The sequence below is a fragment of the Medicago sativa genome, chromosome 2, assembly GCF_051527215.1.
Source record: "Medicago sativa cultivar Bolivia chromosome 2, Bolivia_mono, whole genome shotgun sequence".
Lineage (NCBI taxonomy): Eukaryota > Viridiplantae > Streptophyta > Magnoliopsida > Fabales > Fabaceae > Medicago > Medicago sativa.
This window is the reverse complement of record NC_140750.1, coordinates 51,700,176-51,721,303: the sequence shown is the minus strand read 5'-3', so window position 1 is coordinate 51,721,303 and position 21,128 is coordinate 51,700,176. Positions and strand designations below refer to the sequence as shown.

General features: G+C 32.4%; 4 protein-coding genes across 5 annotated transcripts; 3 read left to right on the top strand and 1 right to left on the bottom strand.

Annotated features, from left to right (window-relative positions):
- Window positions 1–890: 890 nt before the first annotated feature.
- LOC146948735 (hypothetical protein At1g04090-like) lies at window positions 891–5,602 on the top strand. Its single transcript, XM_085744927.1, has 2 exons — window positions 891–1,047; window positions 3,693–5,602. Exons 1-2 carry the CDS (start codon window positions 948–950, stop codon window positions 5,447–5,449), a joined length of 1,857 nt encoding a protein of 618 aa, XP_085601053.1. The 5' UTR covers window positions 891–947; the 3' UTR covers window positions 5,450–5,602.
- LOC146948734 (putative disease resistance protein RGA3) lies at window positions 3,621–11,063 on the bottom strand. 2 transcript variants are annotated; one of them, XM_085744926.1, is made up of 3 exons: window positions 10,457–11,063; window positions 7,176–9,783; window positions 3,621–4,721 (listed from the first exon to the last, which is right to left on the bottom strand). In XM_085744926.1, the coding sequence occupies exon 2, from the start codon at window positions 9,488–9,490 to the stop codon at window positions 7,196–7,198; it is 2,295 nt and encodes a 764-aa protein (XP_085601052.1). In that variant the 5' UTR covers window positions 9,491–9,783; window positions 10,457–11,063; the 3' UTR covers window positions 3,621–4,721; window positions 7,176–7,195. The 2 variants fall into 2 exon arrangements, with proteins under 2 accessions (XP_085601052.1, XP_085601051.1); XM_085744925.1 differs by lacking the exon at window positions 10,457–11,063 and having other exon boundaries at window positions 7,176–9,889.
- Window positions 11,064–12,699: 1,636 nt separating this feature from the next.
- On the top strand, window positions 12,700–14,686 carry LOC146948733 (hypothetical protein At1g04090-like). The gene is made up of 2 exons (XM_085744924.1): window positions 12,700–12,803; window positions 13,114–14,686. The coding sequence occupies exons 1-2, from the start codon at window positions 12,710–12,712 to the stop codon at window positions 14,571–14,573; spliced, it is 1,554 nt and encodes a 517-aa protein (XP_085601050.1). The 5' UTR covers window positions 12,700–12,709; the 3' UTR covers window positions 14,574–14,686.
- A 3,974-nt stretch (window positions 14,687–18,660) lies between these two features.
- Window positions 18,661–21,128, top strand: LOC146948732 (inorganic pyrophosphatase 2-like). Its single transcript, XM_085741466.1, has 4 exons — window positions 18,661–19,252; window positions 19,417–19,538; window positions 20,289–20,490; window positions 20,645–21,128. Exons 1-4 carry the CDS (start codon window positions 19,037–19,039, stop codon window positions 20,999–21,001), a joined length of 897 nt encoding a protein of 298 aa, XP_085597592.1. The 5' UTR covers window positions 18,661–19,036; the 3' UTR covers window positions 21,002–21,128.

Below are 21,128 nucleotides of genomic sequence, written 5' to 3'. Positions count from 1 at the left end.
CTTGGTGTTTCTTGTTCTAACCTTCTTTGCACATCTTGTGCTAGAAGGTAGAACCCTTTCCTTGTGGTAATACATCTCATTTTTGCTTGTTCAAAAATTTTCTTTTGGCTGAATCATGGTTCACGACCGCTTAGTGAGTTTTTCCCTCGGGATATATAACATCGCTGTTTTTAGATTAATTGAATAATTTATGTATATAGACTATAATATAAACTAAATACGTTATATATTCAATAATTCTGGAAAAGGAATATTCTATTATATTTAGGACCGGAGAGTATATTACTACATTTGTAAAAAAAAAAAAGTATATTACTACATAGATTCCACCCCATTAATTATTATTTAATAATTTGTTCAAACTTTTATGTTGATAGCCTGTCATAGTCAATTCTTCCAGTTGTAACCTAAGTATTTGGCATATGATAATTGTGTTTGTTCAAGTAACTTACCATACCTAGTAATAAGCAAATTTACGTCATAAAAACCGACATCTTCGTAACTGAACAATACAATGCAGCCCAATGACTCCATTATGTAATGTCTTACACATTCCATTATTACATTATTATACGCTATTTTTTATTGTCCATAGTTCAGGCTTAATGAAAGGGACAAAAGGAGAAAAAAAACATAGAAAAATAAAATAAAGATTTGGAATCTTCATTACCAAAAGTGGGAAATGAGAATTGAGGAAAAAAATAGTGACATACCTTTTCAAAGGATACTCAATTTAATAATGAGATACCGTGAGTGGATCACAAAAAACCACTTATATATATATTTATAGGACAGAGCTGAGAATTGGGCAGTAACAACCATCACTAACAACTGCAATTAGCAAAAGTGTTAGAGCTTTTCAAGTGTGAAAATAAAAGAGAGTTGACTATTGGTAGGGCTGAGTTGTGCATAGAGATCTGAGGTTGTGGAAATAAGGGATTATAGAAATGGGCATGAATGTGGGGATTCTTTGTGTTTGTGTTGTGATTTTCATGGCAATTCAAGCAATGGGGGTTCCTACAGCTGCACCAATGGATCAAGTTTCAGGTACTTTTTTTCTGTGCCATTTTTATTTATTTTTGAATTGGCAAGTATTATTAAGGTAAACATGCACAAGACGCCATCGTTACCATATCTTTATTTATTTATTTATTTGCTAAATGTTTTTCTTGGAGAAAGCCACAAAATAATTAGAAAAAATAGGTATATACCATTTGGGATGTAAGGTGAAAAAAACCATACGTACAAAGAATACGACAGTGATAAAATGAGTCATTGATATATTATAGTTGAACAAAATGGTGTAGAGAATCCTTCAAAAAAAATGGTGTAGAGAACTTAATTGGCGATCAATGCGTTAAGAAGTTAATTTACGTGTACTTGCTCCATACATTTTGTTGCAGCTTCTCGCATATTATTACTTTACGTACATCGTTTTCTTTCTTTTCACGGGAACAAATTATTACATTGTTAAAACTTACACTTCCAAATAATCTGGTTCCTTTCTCCTTGTCAAGTGAAACTATGAAATTGTCATTTTTTGTTAGAAATTTAAGACTTGTTTGATGTTCAGGATAAAATAAAATTGACTTAATTAAAGTTTATGCAATTTTGAACCTCTTTAATATCAATTGAACAATTTTGATCCTTTTAGTTTTAAAATTGTACGATTTTGAACCCTAACTTTAGTTGAGCAATTTTGGTCTCTCAACTTTAACAATTTATTTTTTTATTTTATGGCCCTCATAAATTTTAAAACCTAATTTTAATTTGTCACACATATTTTGACCAAATTTTGACTAAATTATGATGATGTAGAAAATTTATTTAATGGAAAATTTGTATATATTAAATCTTTCATATTTATCATTTTCTTAATATATAAATTTTCGCTAAATAAAAATGCAATATGTTTGTGACAAATTTAAAAATGGTGTACCATTTATTACATTTTAGATTTTTAAATTGTGCATATTTTAGCAATCATATTTATTATATGCAAACTATGCAATATTTTTATATTTATATTAAACTAATTTCATCATACAATTTTTTTTGAAGAAAAATTTCATCATACAATTGAATTTATAAGTGTCATAGTCATCTCTTAAAACATATAAAAATAATATTATATATTGATATTTATAATGTAAAATTTTTTGTATATACTAAATATTCATTAATACATTGTCATCAAATATTTTTATTTAAATAATAATTTAAATAATATGGTAATATACAAGTGAGAAAATGAGTTAACTAGAGGTCAAAGTCAAACGATTGAAAAACTATGGCGGTCAAAAGTGAAATTAAGTCAATAGAATTGTATAAGTTTTTTTTTTTTTTTTTTGAGAGAGAATTGTATAAGTTTTTGTTACCTACTATTTAGATTTTCATAAAAATTTAAATGAATGATCTATATAATATAACCTTACAATCCAACAGTCAAACTTAAAAAATATGTATTGAATAAAACGATATTGAGCGGTGTAACATTGGTGTAATATTATATCGGTGTAATTTGATCCTTCCTATACATAAATGAGGGATCAAATTACACCAAAGTAACGTTACACCAATGTTAGACCGCTTAATATCGTTATACTTGATTAATATTTTTTAAATTTGACCGTTAAATTGTAAGTTCATAATATTTAGATCATCGGTGTAAATTTTTAAATGAATCTGAAATCGTTTGATATGCTATTGAGACCCATCAAAATTAATGGTTTATTCGTTTTTATATCACATCGTTAATCTTTGTAATTCTCAAAACCATATCGAATTATTTTAGATCAGTATAAATTTTACATGCATATGATTTATATGATATAAACGTAAATTTACACGGTCAAATTTCAAAAATATGAATCGAATAAAACTATATTGAGCGGTGTAACTTACTTCAATTTAAAAAGATGAAAGTGTAAGTTAGCAACATACTCACTTTTTTTTTTACTAAAAACCCCTTGTCTTTAATAACCCCCTGGTATAATTTGTTTTCGTTAAAAATATTGTTTTTTTAATGCTACAACACAGTTTATTTTTTTGAGAGGTACAGCACAGTTTATGTTTCTCGTCCTTTTCCTTAACTTCAATTCAACCCTTCTCCCAACAACATATAAGACCAAAATACGAGTTTTTCTGACTTTTAGTTTTATATGCTACCCGTTTACTAAATTAATTCATCATCCTTTTTTATTGGTGTGAACTTCTTTCTGCCAAAAAAGAAATATTGGTTTTAACTTCTGGAGATCGATTTTATGAAACATGGCGTGTTTTTTTATGAAAAAAATAATATGGTCCATACAAAATAACTTGATATTTATTTCCAAAAAAAAAAATAACTTGATATTTGAGCAAGTTTTATTTTACTCCTGTATGCACTTGATAACGAGTACTTTTTTTGCATGAGTTTTTCCCTTGTGTTGGTAAAAATTTAGCAAATACAATGATGATTAATTTCATAACCACAAGATTTCCCTAGAAGATTAATTTTTAGGTGTCTCATAGATGCTTACCCTGAATTAGATTCACATTGAGAACTATGCTTGAAAAGAGTTTATAGTAACACTCCTCAACTTAAAAGTTGATTTTATAATAAGATATGAACATAATAATTATAAAATCATCTCATACTCATTGCATTAACACATTATGTAAATTGTCTTGCAACATGTTTTCATTTCCAGAAAATAAGAATGTCTTCAAGAAAAAGAGACAGGTATCCCGCTCTCGCCCCATTGACCACACATTCAAGCTTCCTATTGCACAAACTTCTTCGAGTGAAGGTATTGTTTATGCGATTTCAATTTTCTGTCCTCTTGTAGTAGATTATAGTGAATGCAGGCTAACTGTAACAAGTGTTGAATTGCAACATACAGGTACCAGTTTCGCAAACACAGTCATGAATCTAGGTGAGCTGCATGTGATGCAAGCATCAACATTCAGCAAAGTTTGGGGCGCCTACGAAGGTGGACCGGACGATCAAGGCACCTCAGTGTATGAACCAACGGGACTGACTTATGGATACTCCATGTTAGGAAGCTACAGCCAACCCAACAACAAACCTCTTTTTGGATATGTTCTTGTAGCAAAGGATATTTCAGGAAAGAGCAATGGCACTTTAAAGCCACCTGTTGATTACTCACTAGTATTGAACACTGCATCCGTCACGGTTGATCAAGACTCCCCTTTGTATATTTGGCTACCAATAGCACCTGATGGCTACCATGCTGTAGGCCTTGTTGTCACCACAACACAAGACAAACCTTCCCCCAACAAAGTCATGTGTGTCAGATCAGACCTCACAGAGCAATGTGAGTCTTCTACATGGATTTGGGGATCAAACGACATAAATTTCTATGATGTTAGACCAATCAATAGAGGAACTAAAGCTCCCGGTGTTCGCGTTGGTACCTTCGTTGCTCAAAATGGTGAGAATACCAACCCTCCATCAATTTCATGTTTGAAAAATCTCAATGAAATTTCACAAATCATGCCTAATCTAACACAACTTGAGACAATACTCCACTCTTACTCTCCATTCCTATACTTGCATCCTGATGAAGAATACTTACCTTCCTCTGTCAATTGGTTTTTCTCCAATGGAGCGTTACTATACAAGAAAGGTGAAGAATCAAATCCTGTTGCAATAGCACAAAATGGTACTAACCTTCCTCAGGATCCTAACAATGATGGTGCCTATTGGCTTGACCTACCTGTTGATGATGCAAATAAAGAAAGGGTCAAGCAAGGAAATTTACAAAGTGCAGAATCTTATGTACATGTGAAACCAATGTTTGGAGGAACATTCACTGATATTGCCATGTGGATTTTCTACCCTTTTAATGGACCTGGGAAAGCAAAAGTAGAGTTCATAAATTTGAAGTTAGGGAAAATAGGTGAACATGTTGGTGATTGGGAGCATGTGACATTAAGGGTAAGTAACTTGGATGGTCAGTTATGGCATGTCTATTTCTCTCAACATAATGGTGGTTCATGGCTTGATGCATCTCAACTTGAGTTTCAAACTGATAATAGCAGTTTTGATTTTCCGACACAAAGACCTGTGGTTTATGCTTCTCGGCATGGTCATGCATCATATCCACATGCTGGCCTTCATCTACTAGGGAAAAATGGAGTAGGTGCAAGAGATGATACTGATAAAGGTAGCAATGTTATGGATATGGGAAAATATGTATTGGTTTCTGCAGAGTATTTGGAGTCTGAAGTTAAAGAGCCAGCATGGTTGAATTTTTTTAGGGAGTGGGGTCCACATATTGACTATAGTCTAGATGATGAGTTGAAGAATGTTGAGAAGTTATTGCCTGGGAAATTAAAAGATGTTTTTGAAAAAATTATTATGGGTTTACCAAAAGAAGTGCTGGGAGAGGAAGGACCAACAGGTCCAAAGGAAAAGGGTAATTGGAATGGTGATGAATTTTGAATTTTGTAGACTTTTTTAGTTAGATTGATTCTTACAAAGTTCAAAATTCATTGAGAATAATGTTATTGGTGCAATTGTATAAGAGGTTACATAGTTTTTGTTTAATTAAAAAAAAAAATTAAACGAAATGAAAGTAGTAATTATTGCTCCAAATTTTAGAAGTACTTGACCTCAGTATTTCTTGGTCAACAATCAATCAGTATAACTTCAAAGCACTTACCAAAAAAAAAAAAAAATCAGTATAACATCAAATCATGGAGTAAACTTCAATTCACATAGCAATGCTTAGCCTCTGACCCTCTTACAACCAAATTGGGATCAAGCCCCTAACCTCCAATTCCAAGCTGTGTTTATCATATCAGTTGACTAATGGTTTTAATTTCACTTTTTAAACATAGTTTAAAGTCCTTTGAATTTGACTTACTCCACTGCATTATGCATCAAGCAGAATTTCTCTATGCAGAAAATCTCATTCCTATGCCCTATCATGCTCATGTCTTTGTGGGGCTTCATAACTTATAATAATTGCTACAATTGGATTAAGGGCCAATTTCAAAATTTTATTTCCTTGTTTATGACAAGTCCAATATCACTTAAAGAAGTCTATTATGCAGATTGCATTACTCCTTAGGACAGAATTGAGATCTAAATGCAAATTCAATAACTTATCCTCATTAAATATAGTTGCTAGATGCAGGTGCAGAAGTCCAAATTTGCAAGTCTAGATGAATTCCTTCAAATTTAAGTCCTATATTCTTAGATGTGCATTTAAAACTTAATGAAACTAAATTTCATAGAACAACTATACAAAAATGGCAGAACCACAAAAGGTTATATATTTTTCAAACATCCTTCCCACAAGTTAAGTGGGCTTCTAACTGATGATATACTACTGCTCAAAATATGCAGATCATGTTAGATTCTGCCCAGATATTTTACCAAAGTTTATTTCTGTATGTAAACCTCGTCGAGACTATAATTGACACAAAAACTGTGTTAGAAGTCAATCTTTTGCAGACTTCTCAATTGGCTCAGATATAACTATCAAAATTTGAACTTTTGTCACTTTTCTTACTCTACATCTTTGGTCTATCAATGTCAAAACTTAAGAAACTAAATGCTTCTTTAAAAGGCTTTTCCTAATAGTATATTATACTAAAACTTATGCTCTCAGTCTGAACACAAAACAGAAATTTTTTCAGCTGACACATTCAAAATACACTAGCTAACTTGTTAAGTAATCTATAAACTGTCAACTTGCACCAACTGATACAAAAGTCCCATGAACGTGCTTTAGAGTCTTAAATATCAGTATACAATTTTTAAAAACAAGTCGGTGCAGTACATGCATGATAATTATGCAGAAAAAGACAGCTACCCTAGCATAACCTTGCAAATAAGATCCCAAAATAACTATATTTTAACTCTTAATTACTGTTTTCTAGTCTCAACTTTGTGCTATGATTTTGACTACCAATCCATGCTTTGAAACACACAGATCCAGTAGTAGTATAAAGATTGCCCAGAAAAATAATTATGCACATTTGCAGAATAAACAGACTATGCATATTTTCTTCTAATAACAAGACTCATATTGTTAGATAGATTAGGTGAAAAAATAATTATATTAATACCTAAAACTCTAAAAATATCCATGCTTAATTCAAAGAAAACAAATTTATCCCAAAGATTTACATAAAACTTACAAAATAATCAATCTGTTTACCTTGAAGGCAGATGACGACTTCAGTTTTCCTCTCCATTTGGATCTCCAATGAAAACGTGTTTGACATGAGAAATTATGGGCCAGTACTCACCAAATTGAGGTTGACATTTTCGGCACAATTCAGGACAACCGTCTATTCCCAAATATTCAAGGACAACGAGGTGATGCATGTCACTTGGAAGACTCAACAGTTGAGGACAGTCAACAATTTGAAGCCTCTTAAGACAAGTCATGATTGATAGACACTCGGGAAGCGACTTAAGGTTTGGAAAATTTTTAATTACCAAGGAAAGTAATGTGTTTGAAGCACCTAAAATCCAATGAGGCAACGTCAAAAGACTTGGAAAATCCCCAAGATACAGATGTTTCATCAAGCTCAAGTTTGTGATTGGGCATTCATTACACAACCATGGATTTAACATCTCACAGTCCGAAATTAACAGAGTTTGTAATTTAGGAAAAATATAGAGAGGTAAGACCTCTAAGCTCCCACATGATTGAACAAACAATGTTTCAAGGGAAGTGAGTTGTTGTGCAGCGTTAAAGAAAAACTTCAAATTGTCACAATAATGAAAACCCAAAGTTTGAAGATGGTTCATGCTTACAAATTCATCATGTGACAAAACAGATTGCTTTGTTGTTATAAACAATTGTCGGAGGTTGATTAGCTTCCCTAGTCCTTTAGGCAATGCTTCAAGCTCCATGCATCCTCTGACTGACAACACTTGTAAATTTTGGAGTTCACATATAGAATGAGGAAGTCTTCTGATTTTGCTGTTGCGAGAAAGAATGAGAACTCGGAGAAGGTCCAATTTAGAAATCGAATTAGGCAGCTCCTCAAATGAAGAATCACTTAAATCTAAATAGCGCAAGTATTTGTATCTTGATATCCATGAATCCACGAGAGTTTCGCTATCGACACCTACTCCTTGGATGGGACACAAAATAGTTCTCACACTTTTCGACTTGGAAAACAAAGCATGACCAAGTGAGTCATTTTCAATAATTGATAAATGTCTTGCTTGCTCAGGTATATTTTGAGTATAGGAGTTTACCACCACAAATGCGTCTTTTGCTACATACATTGCAAGATCGTGCACCAAATCATGTACTTTGAAAACACATGTCTGGCCGAAGTCTTCAAAATCCTGAAGAAATGATCTTGAATGTAACTCATCTATATAATCTCTTGCAATGTTCTCTAGCTTTTGACTTCCATTTGGTGATTGAACTAATCCAAATACATCCCATAGATTACAAATTTCACCAAGAGTAAAGAGATAATCTTTGGGGAAAAGGGAAAAATAAGCAAAACAATGTCTCAAATAGGATGGCATTTGATCATAGCTTAACTTAAGCACAGGTAAAATATCATCTTTGTTTTGCCTTAAAGTCCATATTTGGGAGTCCCTGACAAACTCCCACTTATCTAAATCAAATTTTGAGAAGAGTGAACTTCCTAACGTTCTCACTGCTAATGGAATCCCTCGGCATTTTTTCGCTATATCTTTTCCAATCTCCGATAGATGTGGATAATTTACTTCTTCTCCTTCCTTAAATGCCCATTTGACAAAGAGAGACAAACAATTATCCAAAGAAAGACCTTTTAAAGTATACATGGGAACCGTTCCCATCATCGAAGCAATCGAGTTACTACGTGTTGTCACTAAGATTTTGCTTTCTACTGCACCAACTTTTATAAGATCTTTCAACTCAATCCATTTTGAACGGTTAGCATTCCATATATCATCTAAGACGAGTAAAAACTTTTTACCTGAAAGCTTATGTCTAAGACGACTCACTAATTGCTCAATATCAAAGTGGTCAATGTTTTCTTGGTGAGCAAGAGCCAAAACTGGTCTTTGAGTTGAAGCTGAAGTTGAGTTAATCATTTTAATAATTATCTGCCTAATGTCAAAATCATATGACACACACACCCACATTTTCAATTGAAAAACTTCATCCAACCTCTTATCATTGAACACCAACTTAGCAAGTGTGGTCTTCCCTAAGCCTCCAATTCCCACTATAGGAATAACACATAGACTTTTATTGCCCTCCTCACCTCGGCGAGGACAGCAGGGTTGCATCAAGAGCTTGATAATTTCTTCCTTTTCATTATCCCTTCCAATAACATCTAAAGCATCGACATGAGAATAAGTCATTTCTCTCTTTTCTACAGCAAAATTCATTCTCTCAAGACCAAACTTATTCCCATCAGCTACCACCTTATCCAATCTATCCCTAACATCTTTGATTCGATTAGCAATCCTAAGACGGGAAAAAGGCGAAGAAAAGAAGTGTCTTACCTTCATCCTTTTGCTGCCAGAAGCTTGAACAAGTTGGTTTTGCGAGTTTTGACACTCAACATCATCCAACACATCTTCAGCACTGGAGCAGATGTTTTGAATTTGCTTCAACCATTCATGCAGACCATGGTTTTGCTCTTTCTTATCTTCAGCATCAATTAGCACACATTTGACAATTGACAAGGTGTCTTTGATCCCTTGTAGATCTTCATACACACCGCAGGCTTTTGAAGCTTCTTCATGAGCATAAGAAGCAAGCTTTTCAAGGAGTGAATCAGCAATATCAAAGAGAAATGAATCTGCCATGTTAACAAGGAAAAGTAGAGACTGAATTAGGCTGTATGATTATTTTGGGTTGTGGACTTGTGATTCTGAGTTATATCCACAATTGTTTGTTCCAAAGTCAACCAACAAATAGTCAACCTATCCACTTAATATATTGGTGGGATACAATACATACCAAATACTCCCTCCGGTCTTGAATGTAGAAACAAAAAAAAGCACACCTATTATGAAAGTGGATTGACGGCATTTAAGTCATTATAAAAAATACAATTTTTCCAATTTTGCCCTTGTCTTTGAGCAATACACATTCAGACATTAATGATAGAAACATTTTATAAGAAACATGACTTTTGAACTCCACCATTGGAAAATCTTTGGAAAGTGTTGGAACAGTGGATTTAATGGATGACTTTTGTATACTTATATGCTTACATTTGAGACCATCAATTTTTTTGTTTTGTTTCTTACATTCGAGACCAGAGGGAGTGTATAAGACTCGATCAATGCTCATATATAGCACATCAAAGTTCAAGCATCACATTATTTTTTCATATTAGTAGACCATAATAGATATATATGTTGTGATTTTTGTTCCAGAAACATTTTTTTTTTCACTGTTTAGCATTTGGCTCAACTAAAAACACAAAGGTAGATTGTAAAACAGCTGAAAACATGTCTGCTTCTCACCACCTATGCCATCTTCAAAAGCTCCTGCCAATATCTCACAGCCCAACCTTCAACTGCCGTTACCACCGGAAAATGTGAACGGTGCCGAACGGAGTAAAATATCTTGGCCAGTTTCCAAACTTCATTTTTCTAATTGTTTGGTGTTGAGTTTTTGGAGGTGCTTTGTGGGGGCATTTTATCGAACACAAGGTGGGTATGTGTTTTTTTGTACTTATTTTTCGCTGTAGCAATTCAAAATTCTAGTTTTGTGCTTATGTTTTGTTCTTTGGAAGTTATTTATATGGTTGCTGCTTTTATACGTCATTGAGGCATTTTTACGTAACACAAGGTTTTGTTTGTTGAAGGGGTGTGCGTTGTTTGTGACATGAATTTTGTGTTTTAGTATTCCAATATATGGTTTTGTCATATTTTTTTTTTTATCATTTAGAGATGATTTTGCTGGAAATTATTTGAAAGCGGCTTCATTTGAGGGTGTTTGGTGTAAAATGAATTTTCTTCAATGCTTATGAAAATTTTGTTCAATTTGGGTGTGATTTGATTTGTAGAATTATATCGAAGTAAACATTAATTTCATAATTTTCTTTACGTCCAATTTAGTCTCAAACAAAAAGGAATGCACAAATTAATCAATCATTCACATTTTTATACTAAAGACACATTAGTACATATCATTGTCAGCTTCTCCGGCTCATTCTAACAAATGGAATAATTTGTCACAATATGAAAAGGTTAGAGAGCAACATCTCTCAAGAACGAGAAAATTAAATTGTCAAAAATAAATTGGAGCACGAGAAAATTGTGAATGATTAAATTTAGTTTTCACTCTGTGTTGAACTCTAACATAAGAGAGCAACATCTCTCAAGAAAAGACATAAGAGAGCAACTTGGTGTTGCTGGTGTTGACTCAACGGATAGTGATTTATAGTTGTGGGGGGAAAGAAAATATTAAGTTATTAGTAAAATTGCAATCATCATCCTTTAACTTAGTTTTATTTTTGTGTCATTTTTTAATATGCAAATTGTACATAAACTTAACTTGTGACAACAACTTTACCGTTGTGCTAAGGCTTTCCAAGCTTTTACAGTATTTTAAAAACAACGCAAAATAGTCTTTATATATAATATAATTTGTATCATTGTGACATTCTTCATTAATTTTATTAAAAACAATTATTATATAAACAAACGATTGTTATTTTATAAAGGCTAAATTAAATTTATTAATAATTTTTAAAGTTGTTTTTCCAGTTACTTGACCAACACTCTTATTAACTCTGGTGCATTTGTTCTGGTTGAAAGGTAGTCGAGGGCTGGTGAGGAAACAAAGGCTGGTTCAAGGATATAATGTGCAGGAATTTCCATATATTCATATTGTTTCGAATCATGGAATCCCAAAGATAAGGATCATAGTGATAAGCTAGAGAGAGAGAGAGAGAGCATAGGAGTATTCATGTGGGAGATACTCATAGTAAAGTGAACTAGATTTGATAAAGATTATTGAGAATACAATAGTTGAGACTTATTTATAATGGTGAGTTAGTCTAACTAACTCCTAACTACCTAACCAACTATCTAACCATAGTTTAGTTATCAACTAACTAGGGTTTATTCACTATACTCTAATACATATGCAGAAAGGTCATTTGAGTTACATACTCGTTTATAGTCAACGTACTCGTTTGACCTATAACTGATCAATTTCATGTTTGAATTATTCAGGGACCTTTCTATATATGGTATTTCATTCTGAAAAGAAGATTCTTTTTGGAAAATCATCTCTAAATAAAAGAAAAAGATGAAATATGCAATGTTGTGCAGTAAATGAAATTACAAGCTCTCTTTTCACCTAATTAAACCTTATGATTCAAAAATATACTTTCCTCTCTCAATCTGTTAGTTATTTTGTAATTTGATACAATTTGGCTAACGCCATCTAGCATCTAAGATAGTCATGAAATTTCGAAAGCAAAAGAAGATTCTTCTTGGAAGTATCTCTCTAAGACCAAGCAAGGAAGGTGCTTGATTATTTATATATAAAGTAGGGGATAATTATAGGACACCACTTTTTCATATTTCAAGGATTATTCTTCTTCTGTTATATTATTACTATTTTCATTATAACAACCTATGTTTGCAGCAAAGTTACAAGAAAAGAATATGCTTCTTGCAAAGTGCACCTTTTTAAAATTTAGGTAACAATAGTCATATATATATTGAATAACATTCAGCCTTCCTATACGACAACACTTAGCAATGTTGAGTTCTCTTAGCAATTCCAAGAAAAAGAAAAGTCCACTCATTCAAACCTCATTTAAGCTTCCTGCTGATATACCAGTTTTTCCAACAGGTATGAGTCACATGATTTGTAGATATTTAGCACCAACACTTCAGACTGAACGTGTATTTTGTGTTTGACACCAACACATGTGATTATATTTAATTATTCTATTTTCATAAACTATTAATTGATCCCAATGTGTTAGTGTCATGTCCGATGTTGGTGTCAATGGTTCCTAGATTTCTACACCTATTTGCTTTATTCTATATATATACACCTGCTGATATACCTATTTCCTAAATAAGCAATGTAGTTAACATTTTATTTATTTTTTTTGAATTTTGGGATGATTTTTATTGGCTTATCATTTTATTTGAAGGTGATGGATTTGCAAGTGGCATCATTGATCTTGGTGGTGGTTTATTAGTGTCACAAATTTCAACATTCAACAAAGTTTGGACAACCAATGAAGGTGGACCAGATGATCTTGGAGTTACAATTTTTGAACCAACAGGTTTATCTGAAGGTTTCTTTGTTTTAGGATACTACTGCCAACCAAACAACAAACCTCTTCATGGTTGGGTTCTTGTAGGTAAAGATAACTCTTCACCCACAACCAAAGCTTTAAAAAAACCACTTGATTACAAATTGGTATGTAACATAAAGTCTCTACAAAACAAACATCACATACAAGGCTATATTTGGTTACCAGTAGCACCTGATGGCTACAAAGTTGTTGGCCATGTTGTCACTACTTCCCAAGAGAAGCCTTCACTAGACAAAATTATGTGTGTTAGATCAGACCTCACTGATGAATGTATCAAATACAAGTCAATGAAGCTTTGGAGAACAGAAAACAAGAGGTTCAATGTTTATGATGTTAGACCAATCAAGAGAGGTGTTGAAGCTAAAGGTGTTTATGTAGGAACCTTCCTTGCTCAATGTGGAAGGAAAAATTCTAAAACTTTGCCTATTGTTTGTTTGAAAAATACCAATGCTAATAGATTTTCTTCCATGCCTAATTTACACCAAATTGAGACATTAATCAAGGCTTACTCTCCATACATGTATTTGCATCCTATGGATAAGTACCTTCCATCTTCTGTGGAATGGTTTTTCATAAATGGGGCAATACTCTACCAAAAAAGAGATGGTGTCGTTAATGCGAGTCCAATTGAACCAACGGGATCAAACCTTCCTCAAGGATGTTCATCCATAGGCATGTCTAGCTATTGGTTGGACCTGCCTATGGATGAAGCTGAGAAAGAAAGAGTCAAAAAAGGAGATTTACAAAGTTCCAAAGCTTATGTTCATGTAAAACCAATGCTAGGAGGAACTTTCACTGATTTAGTCATGTGGGTTTTCTATCCATTTAATGGGGGTGCAAGAGCAAAAGTAGCATTCATGAACATTCCATTGAGGAGTAAAGGTGAACATGTGGGAGACTGGGAGCATGTGACATTAAGGGTAAGCAACTTTAGTGGAGAATTATGGCAGGTATATTTGTCACAACATAGCAAGGGTCAATGGGTTGATGCATGTGACCTTGAGTTTAAAAATGGAAATAGACCTGTGGTTTATTCTTCATTGCATGGTCATGCCTTGTTTCCTAGGCCAGGGTGTGTTATGCAAGGTGTGAGAGGGTTTGGTATAAGGAATGATGCATGTAAGAGTGATTTGGTGATGGATATGGTAAAAGGGTATGAAATAGTTGCTGATGAATATTTGGGGTCAGAAATTAGAGAGCCACCTTGGCTTAACTATGAGATGAATTGGGGTCCAAAGGAAGGGCCTAAAGGTCCAAAACAAAAGGATTTTTGGAAAGGAGATGAACGGTGAGTGTATTGTCAATTTGACATTCTCAATATTCGTCTTAATTGGTTTTGTATTTTTTCCATAATGTTTTTGTATACCCTATTGTTTATACTTATGGTATTTATTTTCTCTTTTTTCTTTTGGTATAAATTTTAGGTGGCATTTAACATGGACCAATGTAAAACTTGCCCATGATGGACCACTTGTGATTATTGGCTAGATTATGCAAATCTATCAAATCTTATTATACACCTTCCACACCATATGACATCTGCTTCTTCTTCCTTCTTCCTAGTCCTCCTTGCCCACACCACCACCACCAACCCACTCTCACAAAAACATTTGCAACAACTTTCGCTCAGGTTCTCTTTTGTTAACTCTCTTCACCGAAACTCTCTCTTTGATCTCTATCTCGAACAACCCGTATTCCGACGAACTTCCGGCGGCATTTGGAAACTAGAAGAATCTCACTGCACTTTCCTTTGAGATAAACAAGTTACCGGTTACATCCCTTAAGGAAACTGGAGAGCTATGGAAGCTTGAAATTTTACCACTATGATTTACCCAAAGACCAAACTTACCTTCCTTATAACCCTTAAGTAAAATTGAAGAATTCAAACCTTATCTCTTACCTTAGTATGTGCGAACAACTCCCAATTGAATTTAATGAATTATTTTAAGTTATTTTTTTTAATGGATGATATTATTATAAGTGTTTGATGAAAATATGAAATATTTTCTAACTTAAATTTGAAACAACATCCATTAAATCTTGGAACTTTAATTTGTGTTTACATTGGAAGCCATTGTGAGAGTGGGTTGGTGGTCGTGGTGTGGAGCAGGGAGGGAGAGAGGGAAGAAGAAAGAGAATTCATATGGTGTGGAAGGTGTATGATGAGATTTAATAAACCACTAAAATCTAACCAATAATCATAAGTGGTCCATCATGGGCAAGTTTTACATTGGTCCATGTTAAATGCCACCTAAATTTTAAATCTCAATTAGGCCTTGTAATAATTTTGTAAGTTTTGAGGGTTGTAATTAAGTATCTCCATCACTTTGTTTTTACTTACCACCCTCGGATCTTAACAATATTCAAATAAAATAACAAGAATTTGTTGTAAATCGTTTCAATATGTGTATTATCCCATAATATTTTCACTCGAGTTTCACACATCAAATGATCACCCAGCCCCTTTCTTTGTGGGACATGGTTTTAAGTAGATAAAAAAACTACATGATCGCCTATGTTGGTTCTTAACATTTCACTTTATTGGCAGGACCCTAAAGTCAAAGTAACACATGCTTGAGCTTTAGGCCTAAAAAATTGGAAAAAAAAAACTATCGCAAAAAAGTTCAATTTAGTTATAATACAATATGAAGAACTAATTATAGTTGTATGCCCAACTTGGTTAAGATGAGGGGATTGTATCTTTTTTTTTATGTCCCTAAACATATTGAAACGACGCTATTAATTCTCATTCATAAATATAACTTAGCCCATTTTATTTGTTTCACATATTCAAGTAGTTTACTTTATAATAATATAGTTCTTGAAGACTCTAGATGTTATACCTTAAATAAAGTATCAAATTTTTATTTCTTTTTCAAATAAAAACCTAGGACGCAACATTCTACATTTTAACATAACATTTTGGCAAAACTATTTAATTTAAAATCTCTTAGAATCAAAGTAATGAATGTTTATTAAAATAATTTTTTTTAACAAGCAAAAATGAATTATATTAACACCGACTAGTAGTTCCCTCAGCACAAGACGTACCAAAAAGATACTAAAATCTATAAAGTTAGAACCTGAATACAGAAATAAATTAGCCGATGCCCAAGCACAAAAGTGGGCTCAACCACCACTGATGAATACCAAAAACAAAATTAGTTTTCAGCCACCATAAAGAATATGACTTAACCTTTTCCAATAACTAAAGCATAGTGTTTTCTTTCTGCTTAAATAACCTGTTGTCACGCTCATTCCACACAAATGTTGTGATGTCATTATGCAAAATCAAACATGCGGATGAGTAGTCGAAAATCATGAAAGATAACTTATAAGTAAGAAGAGCATCACAAATATTCTCATAGTTTGCATAACGGCATACATAGACATTCATCATGTTTCAATATATTGAGCCTTACCACATTTATCATCTAGAGACATATTGACACTTAGACAATTAAAAACTATGATAGCATGTAGGATCATGTTATCCATAAAGGAAAATTAGACAATTAAAAACTATGGAAAAGTAGGAACATTTCGAAACATATTATCATATAGAAACATACGAGGATTTAATCATGTGGCGACAATTATATGCATATTAACACATAAATTAAGGTGTGTAGACAATTAACCTGTGAGATCAACTTGGAAAATGTGAGAACAACCAAGGACATATTAACATGTAAGTATGTAATGACAATCAAGGACATATAGACATACATAACCATGCTAGACATTTACTCCCTCCATTTCACAATACTTGTCGCTTTTGATGAATTAACACATACCAAGAAACTAAATAAATTTTGTTAATTTTGATTAAATTCTGTGTTTTTTCTGTAATACTCTTAACCATTTATTATTTCATTTTATTATTTCTTTTTCTACAATAAATAGATAAGGGTATTATTGACAAATCAATCATTAATGTTGCATTGAAACTTGAAAGTGACAAGTAAAATGAAACAAAATTATTCTCTAAAAACGACAAGTATTGTGAAACGGAGGGAGTATCATAATAGCATTTAAGAGCATACATAAACAATTAACACAAATTGATAATCAGAGGCACATTCATATCATCGCAAGTCACGTACACTTGTATTTGAACCTTGGCCATCCCTACTTTTGAAAAAAAAAATATTATTTATATACACTATGGAACAAAAAGAAATGGTAGCAAAGTTTGACAAAGTTATTAAGACTCACGCTATAAATTATAACCCATTAATGATTCCTAAGTTAGATGTCGTATCTACCTAGGTTTGAATATGGGATTCTCCACTTGTGCGTTTGAGTTTTTAAGTGAATATTTTCATGATGTCTATCTATCAAAAAATATCAATAATACTTTATTTAACTAAATCAACAAACTGCAGAACGAGAACCTCATTCCAGTCAAAAAACAAAATGAGAAACCGCAAAATTCTCAATTCGTGAGAGAAGCGAAGACCACATTGTCACATAGGGAACAAGGAGCTTTGATTTCCTTTGTAATTTGTTGATTTTCATTGACATCAAAATTAGAAAATCATTAAATGTATCCAAAATATGAAAAATTGTAAAGAACAATTATATGTATATTTATGCTTTTTTAAAATTGCCCATATTACTTGAAACTTATGGGTCCATCCCTATCCGAGAGGTTGTATGGATCGCTATGGGAAACGGTTATTTTGTCCGTGATTGTGTTCCTGTTGTTTGTGTTCGGCCAGTGGGGGTTAAGATTTTTCGAGATGTTTTTGTGGTGTACCAGGGGGTGTCTTGTGGCAGATGCAGTCATGTTGATGAGCTAATGTTGTCCTTTTTTATTAGGGTGTTCAAAACAAAACCAACATAATAGAAAAACCGCAAACTGAACTAACTCAAACCGAAACAGCAAAAAAATGCATTTAATTTGTATGTATTCGGATCATTTTTTGACTCAACAACATTGTTTGGTTAGGTTTGTGGTTTTTATTTTACCAACCGAACTAAAATGGTACTACGCCAAACCGCAACATAAGAGAAATATTAATTAAATTTATGTCATCCAAACTAATATTCATAAAAACTCAACGAGAACTTTTATAGAATGACATACTTTTTGTTCTCTTGTTAAGTTTCTTATTTGTTTTTTATTTCAAAAATGTATTTATGTGCTTTAGTTTGATGTTAGTTGCACTTTTTCATATTTGTTAATGTTAGATATATCTTAAATCATAGAAAGACAGTGAGAACATTTAGAGAGTGATAAAACCTTATTCTTTTACATTTCATATCACTTATCAGAGTTACTTTTTTGTCTATATTTTAAATTTGGTCTATGTTGTTACAATATTACTGAAAGATAAATGAAATTGTACCGTTGTATAAAATTTGAAACATTTAAGTTGTTTTTAACTTTTTAACTTGAATTTGATTTTAAAAACAAAAAATTGTATTGTGTCATGAAAAACCGCAACAACCGAATTAATATAAACCGCATTGGTTCTGATTGATTTGGTTTGATTTTTTTTTTTTTCAAGTTGGTAAAACAGATTTCCACTAAGGCAAGAATACACGTCTCATTCATTACTATTTGTAGGATAATGATTCGCACTATTAATCATTTCCGTTATGTTTTAGCTGGGCTTTGTTTTTGGATTGTAATTTTATGTTTTTGGTTGTGTCCTAGCTGTTTGTTTGGTCTGTATTAGTTGGTGTTTGGCGCGTCTCTTGATACAGGCGTTTTGAATTGTATCATTTCTTTACGTGCTTTTTTTGTATGTCTTGTGCTACGTATTGCAGTATAATAAATTCTTGGTTTTTTCAAAAACAAACAAAATATTTCTTCGTCACCATTATGGCTAGTATTGTAGTGGTTTTCGACTTTGACAAAACCATTATCGAATGTGACAGCGATAACTGGGTTGTTGATGAATTGGGTTTCACTGATTTGTTCAATCAACTCTTTCCCACCATGCCATTGAACAATCTCATGGTAAGCCTTTGATTTACTCGAACATTTGTGTTTTATGCTCTATTTTTTTTTTCAAATGATATATCTTTTTGCCTCCTCTAATCTATTCTAATATAATCTACATTGTGTTTATATGACATAAATATTAACTAACCCTCTTTTGTTTTGTTGTTTTTGCTTTATAGGATAGGATGATGATGGAGCTTCATTCTAATGGAAAAACAATAGAAGACATTGTGCAAGTTTTGAAGAGGATTCCTATACACCCTAGAATTATCCATGCTATTAAAGCAGCCAATGCGTTAGGGTATCTATAAACTCCATTTATTTTTGTTTTTGTTCTTTTCGGTTTTCTCTGCAAAAATTATTATAATATTAAAAATAAGTGTTAAATAAGTTTTTATCCTATAAACATACATTTGTTTGTTTAGTCTAAAAAATATTTCTTTAAGGAATAGTCCCCATTTCCGTAGTAAGTTTGATCTTAGTTTTTTTTTGGCAAAAGATTGATCCTAGTTGTTAAATGTTGAAAACATGTCATTGTATACAAATAGATACTAAAAATAAAGAAAAATGCTACTTTTCCCGAAAACTGATTTCACGATATCATCCCGATGGTGTAAGGTAACCATGTGGGACCATGTGGGCACCACCTTGTTTTTCAATAACATCATGTATTCCTGGAAACAAAACAAATCCAACAGTGCATAAATGTCGGGAATCCTTCAGGATGATTTATTTCTCGATAAATAGCACCTCTGAAAAATAAAATATGATATTATTTATAAGGACCAAAAACTCATATTAAAATAAATTTTGTCTTATAAATATATTGTCTTTATTTTTAGTCGCCATATATGATATCACATTTAATTTATTTTAACATGTCAAAATTTGTGCACCTAAAATGTTTGGAGACCATTGCTTTTTCATAAAAAAAATTAGAGGGAACAAAATTAAGAATGATCTATTTATATAAACAAAATCCGATCTTCTTTAAACTTTATACGAAAAACTAGAGGGGAATCATATGGTTGCATTTTGTAATTTTTTTCAGGTGTGATTTGAGGATTATAAGTGATGCAAACACATTTTTCATTGAAACAATTCTAAAGCACTTTGGAATTAGGGAATGCTTCTCGGAGATTAACACTAATCCAGGTTATGTTGATGAAGAAGGAAGATTGAGAATTTTTCCTTTCCATGATCTCAACAAGCGTCCTCACAGATGTAATTTGTGCCCTCCAAACATGTGCAAGGTGTATATCTAATATCTACCTATCTCTATACATATATGTCATAATTGTAAAAGTTTTTGTTATTTTTTAGTCTTCGGAAAAATATTTATTATTTTTTAGAGTCATATATATAATGTTCTATGCCAAGTTCTTATTCTAAATCATATGATTACAGGGACTAATCATAAAGAGAATCCAAGACTCTATATCATGTGAGGAAAATAAAAGATTTATCTATCTTGGTGATGGTAGTGGAGATTATTGTCCAAGCTTGAGCCTTAAAGAAAAAGACTTTGTGATGCCAAGGAAGAACTTCCCAGTATGGGACTTGATATGCAAAGATCCTTCACTTGTTAAAGCTAAAATTTATGAATGGAGTGATGGAGAAGAGCAAGAAAGGGTTTTGCATCAATTAATCAACAAAATTTCAATGGAAGAAAGTGCTCAATTCATTTCAACTGAATTCAACATGCATTCTCCATCGTTTTCTGCTCATGAGACTTTACCTAAAGCTTTACATGTTCTGTTATAATTAAATTATAAGCTAGCTTCACACATTTATAAATGCCTCAAATTATTTATTTATTTATTTTTTTCTTTCCTATAATTTGGAATTGGTCTATGACAAATTTTACTTTACATTTAAATACAAATTTTAG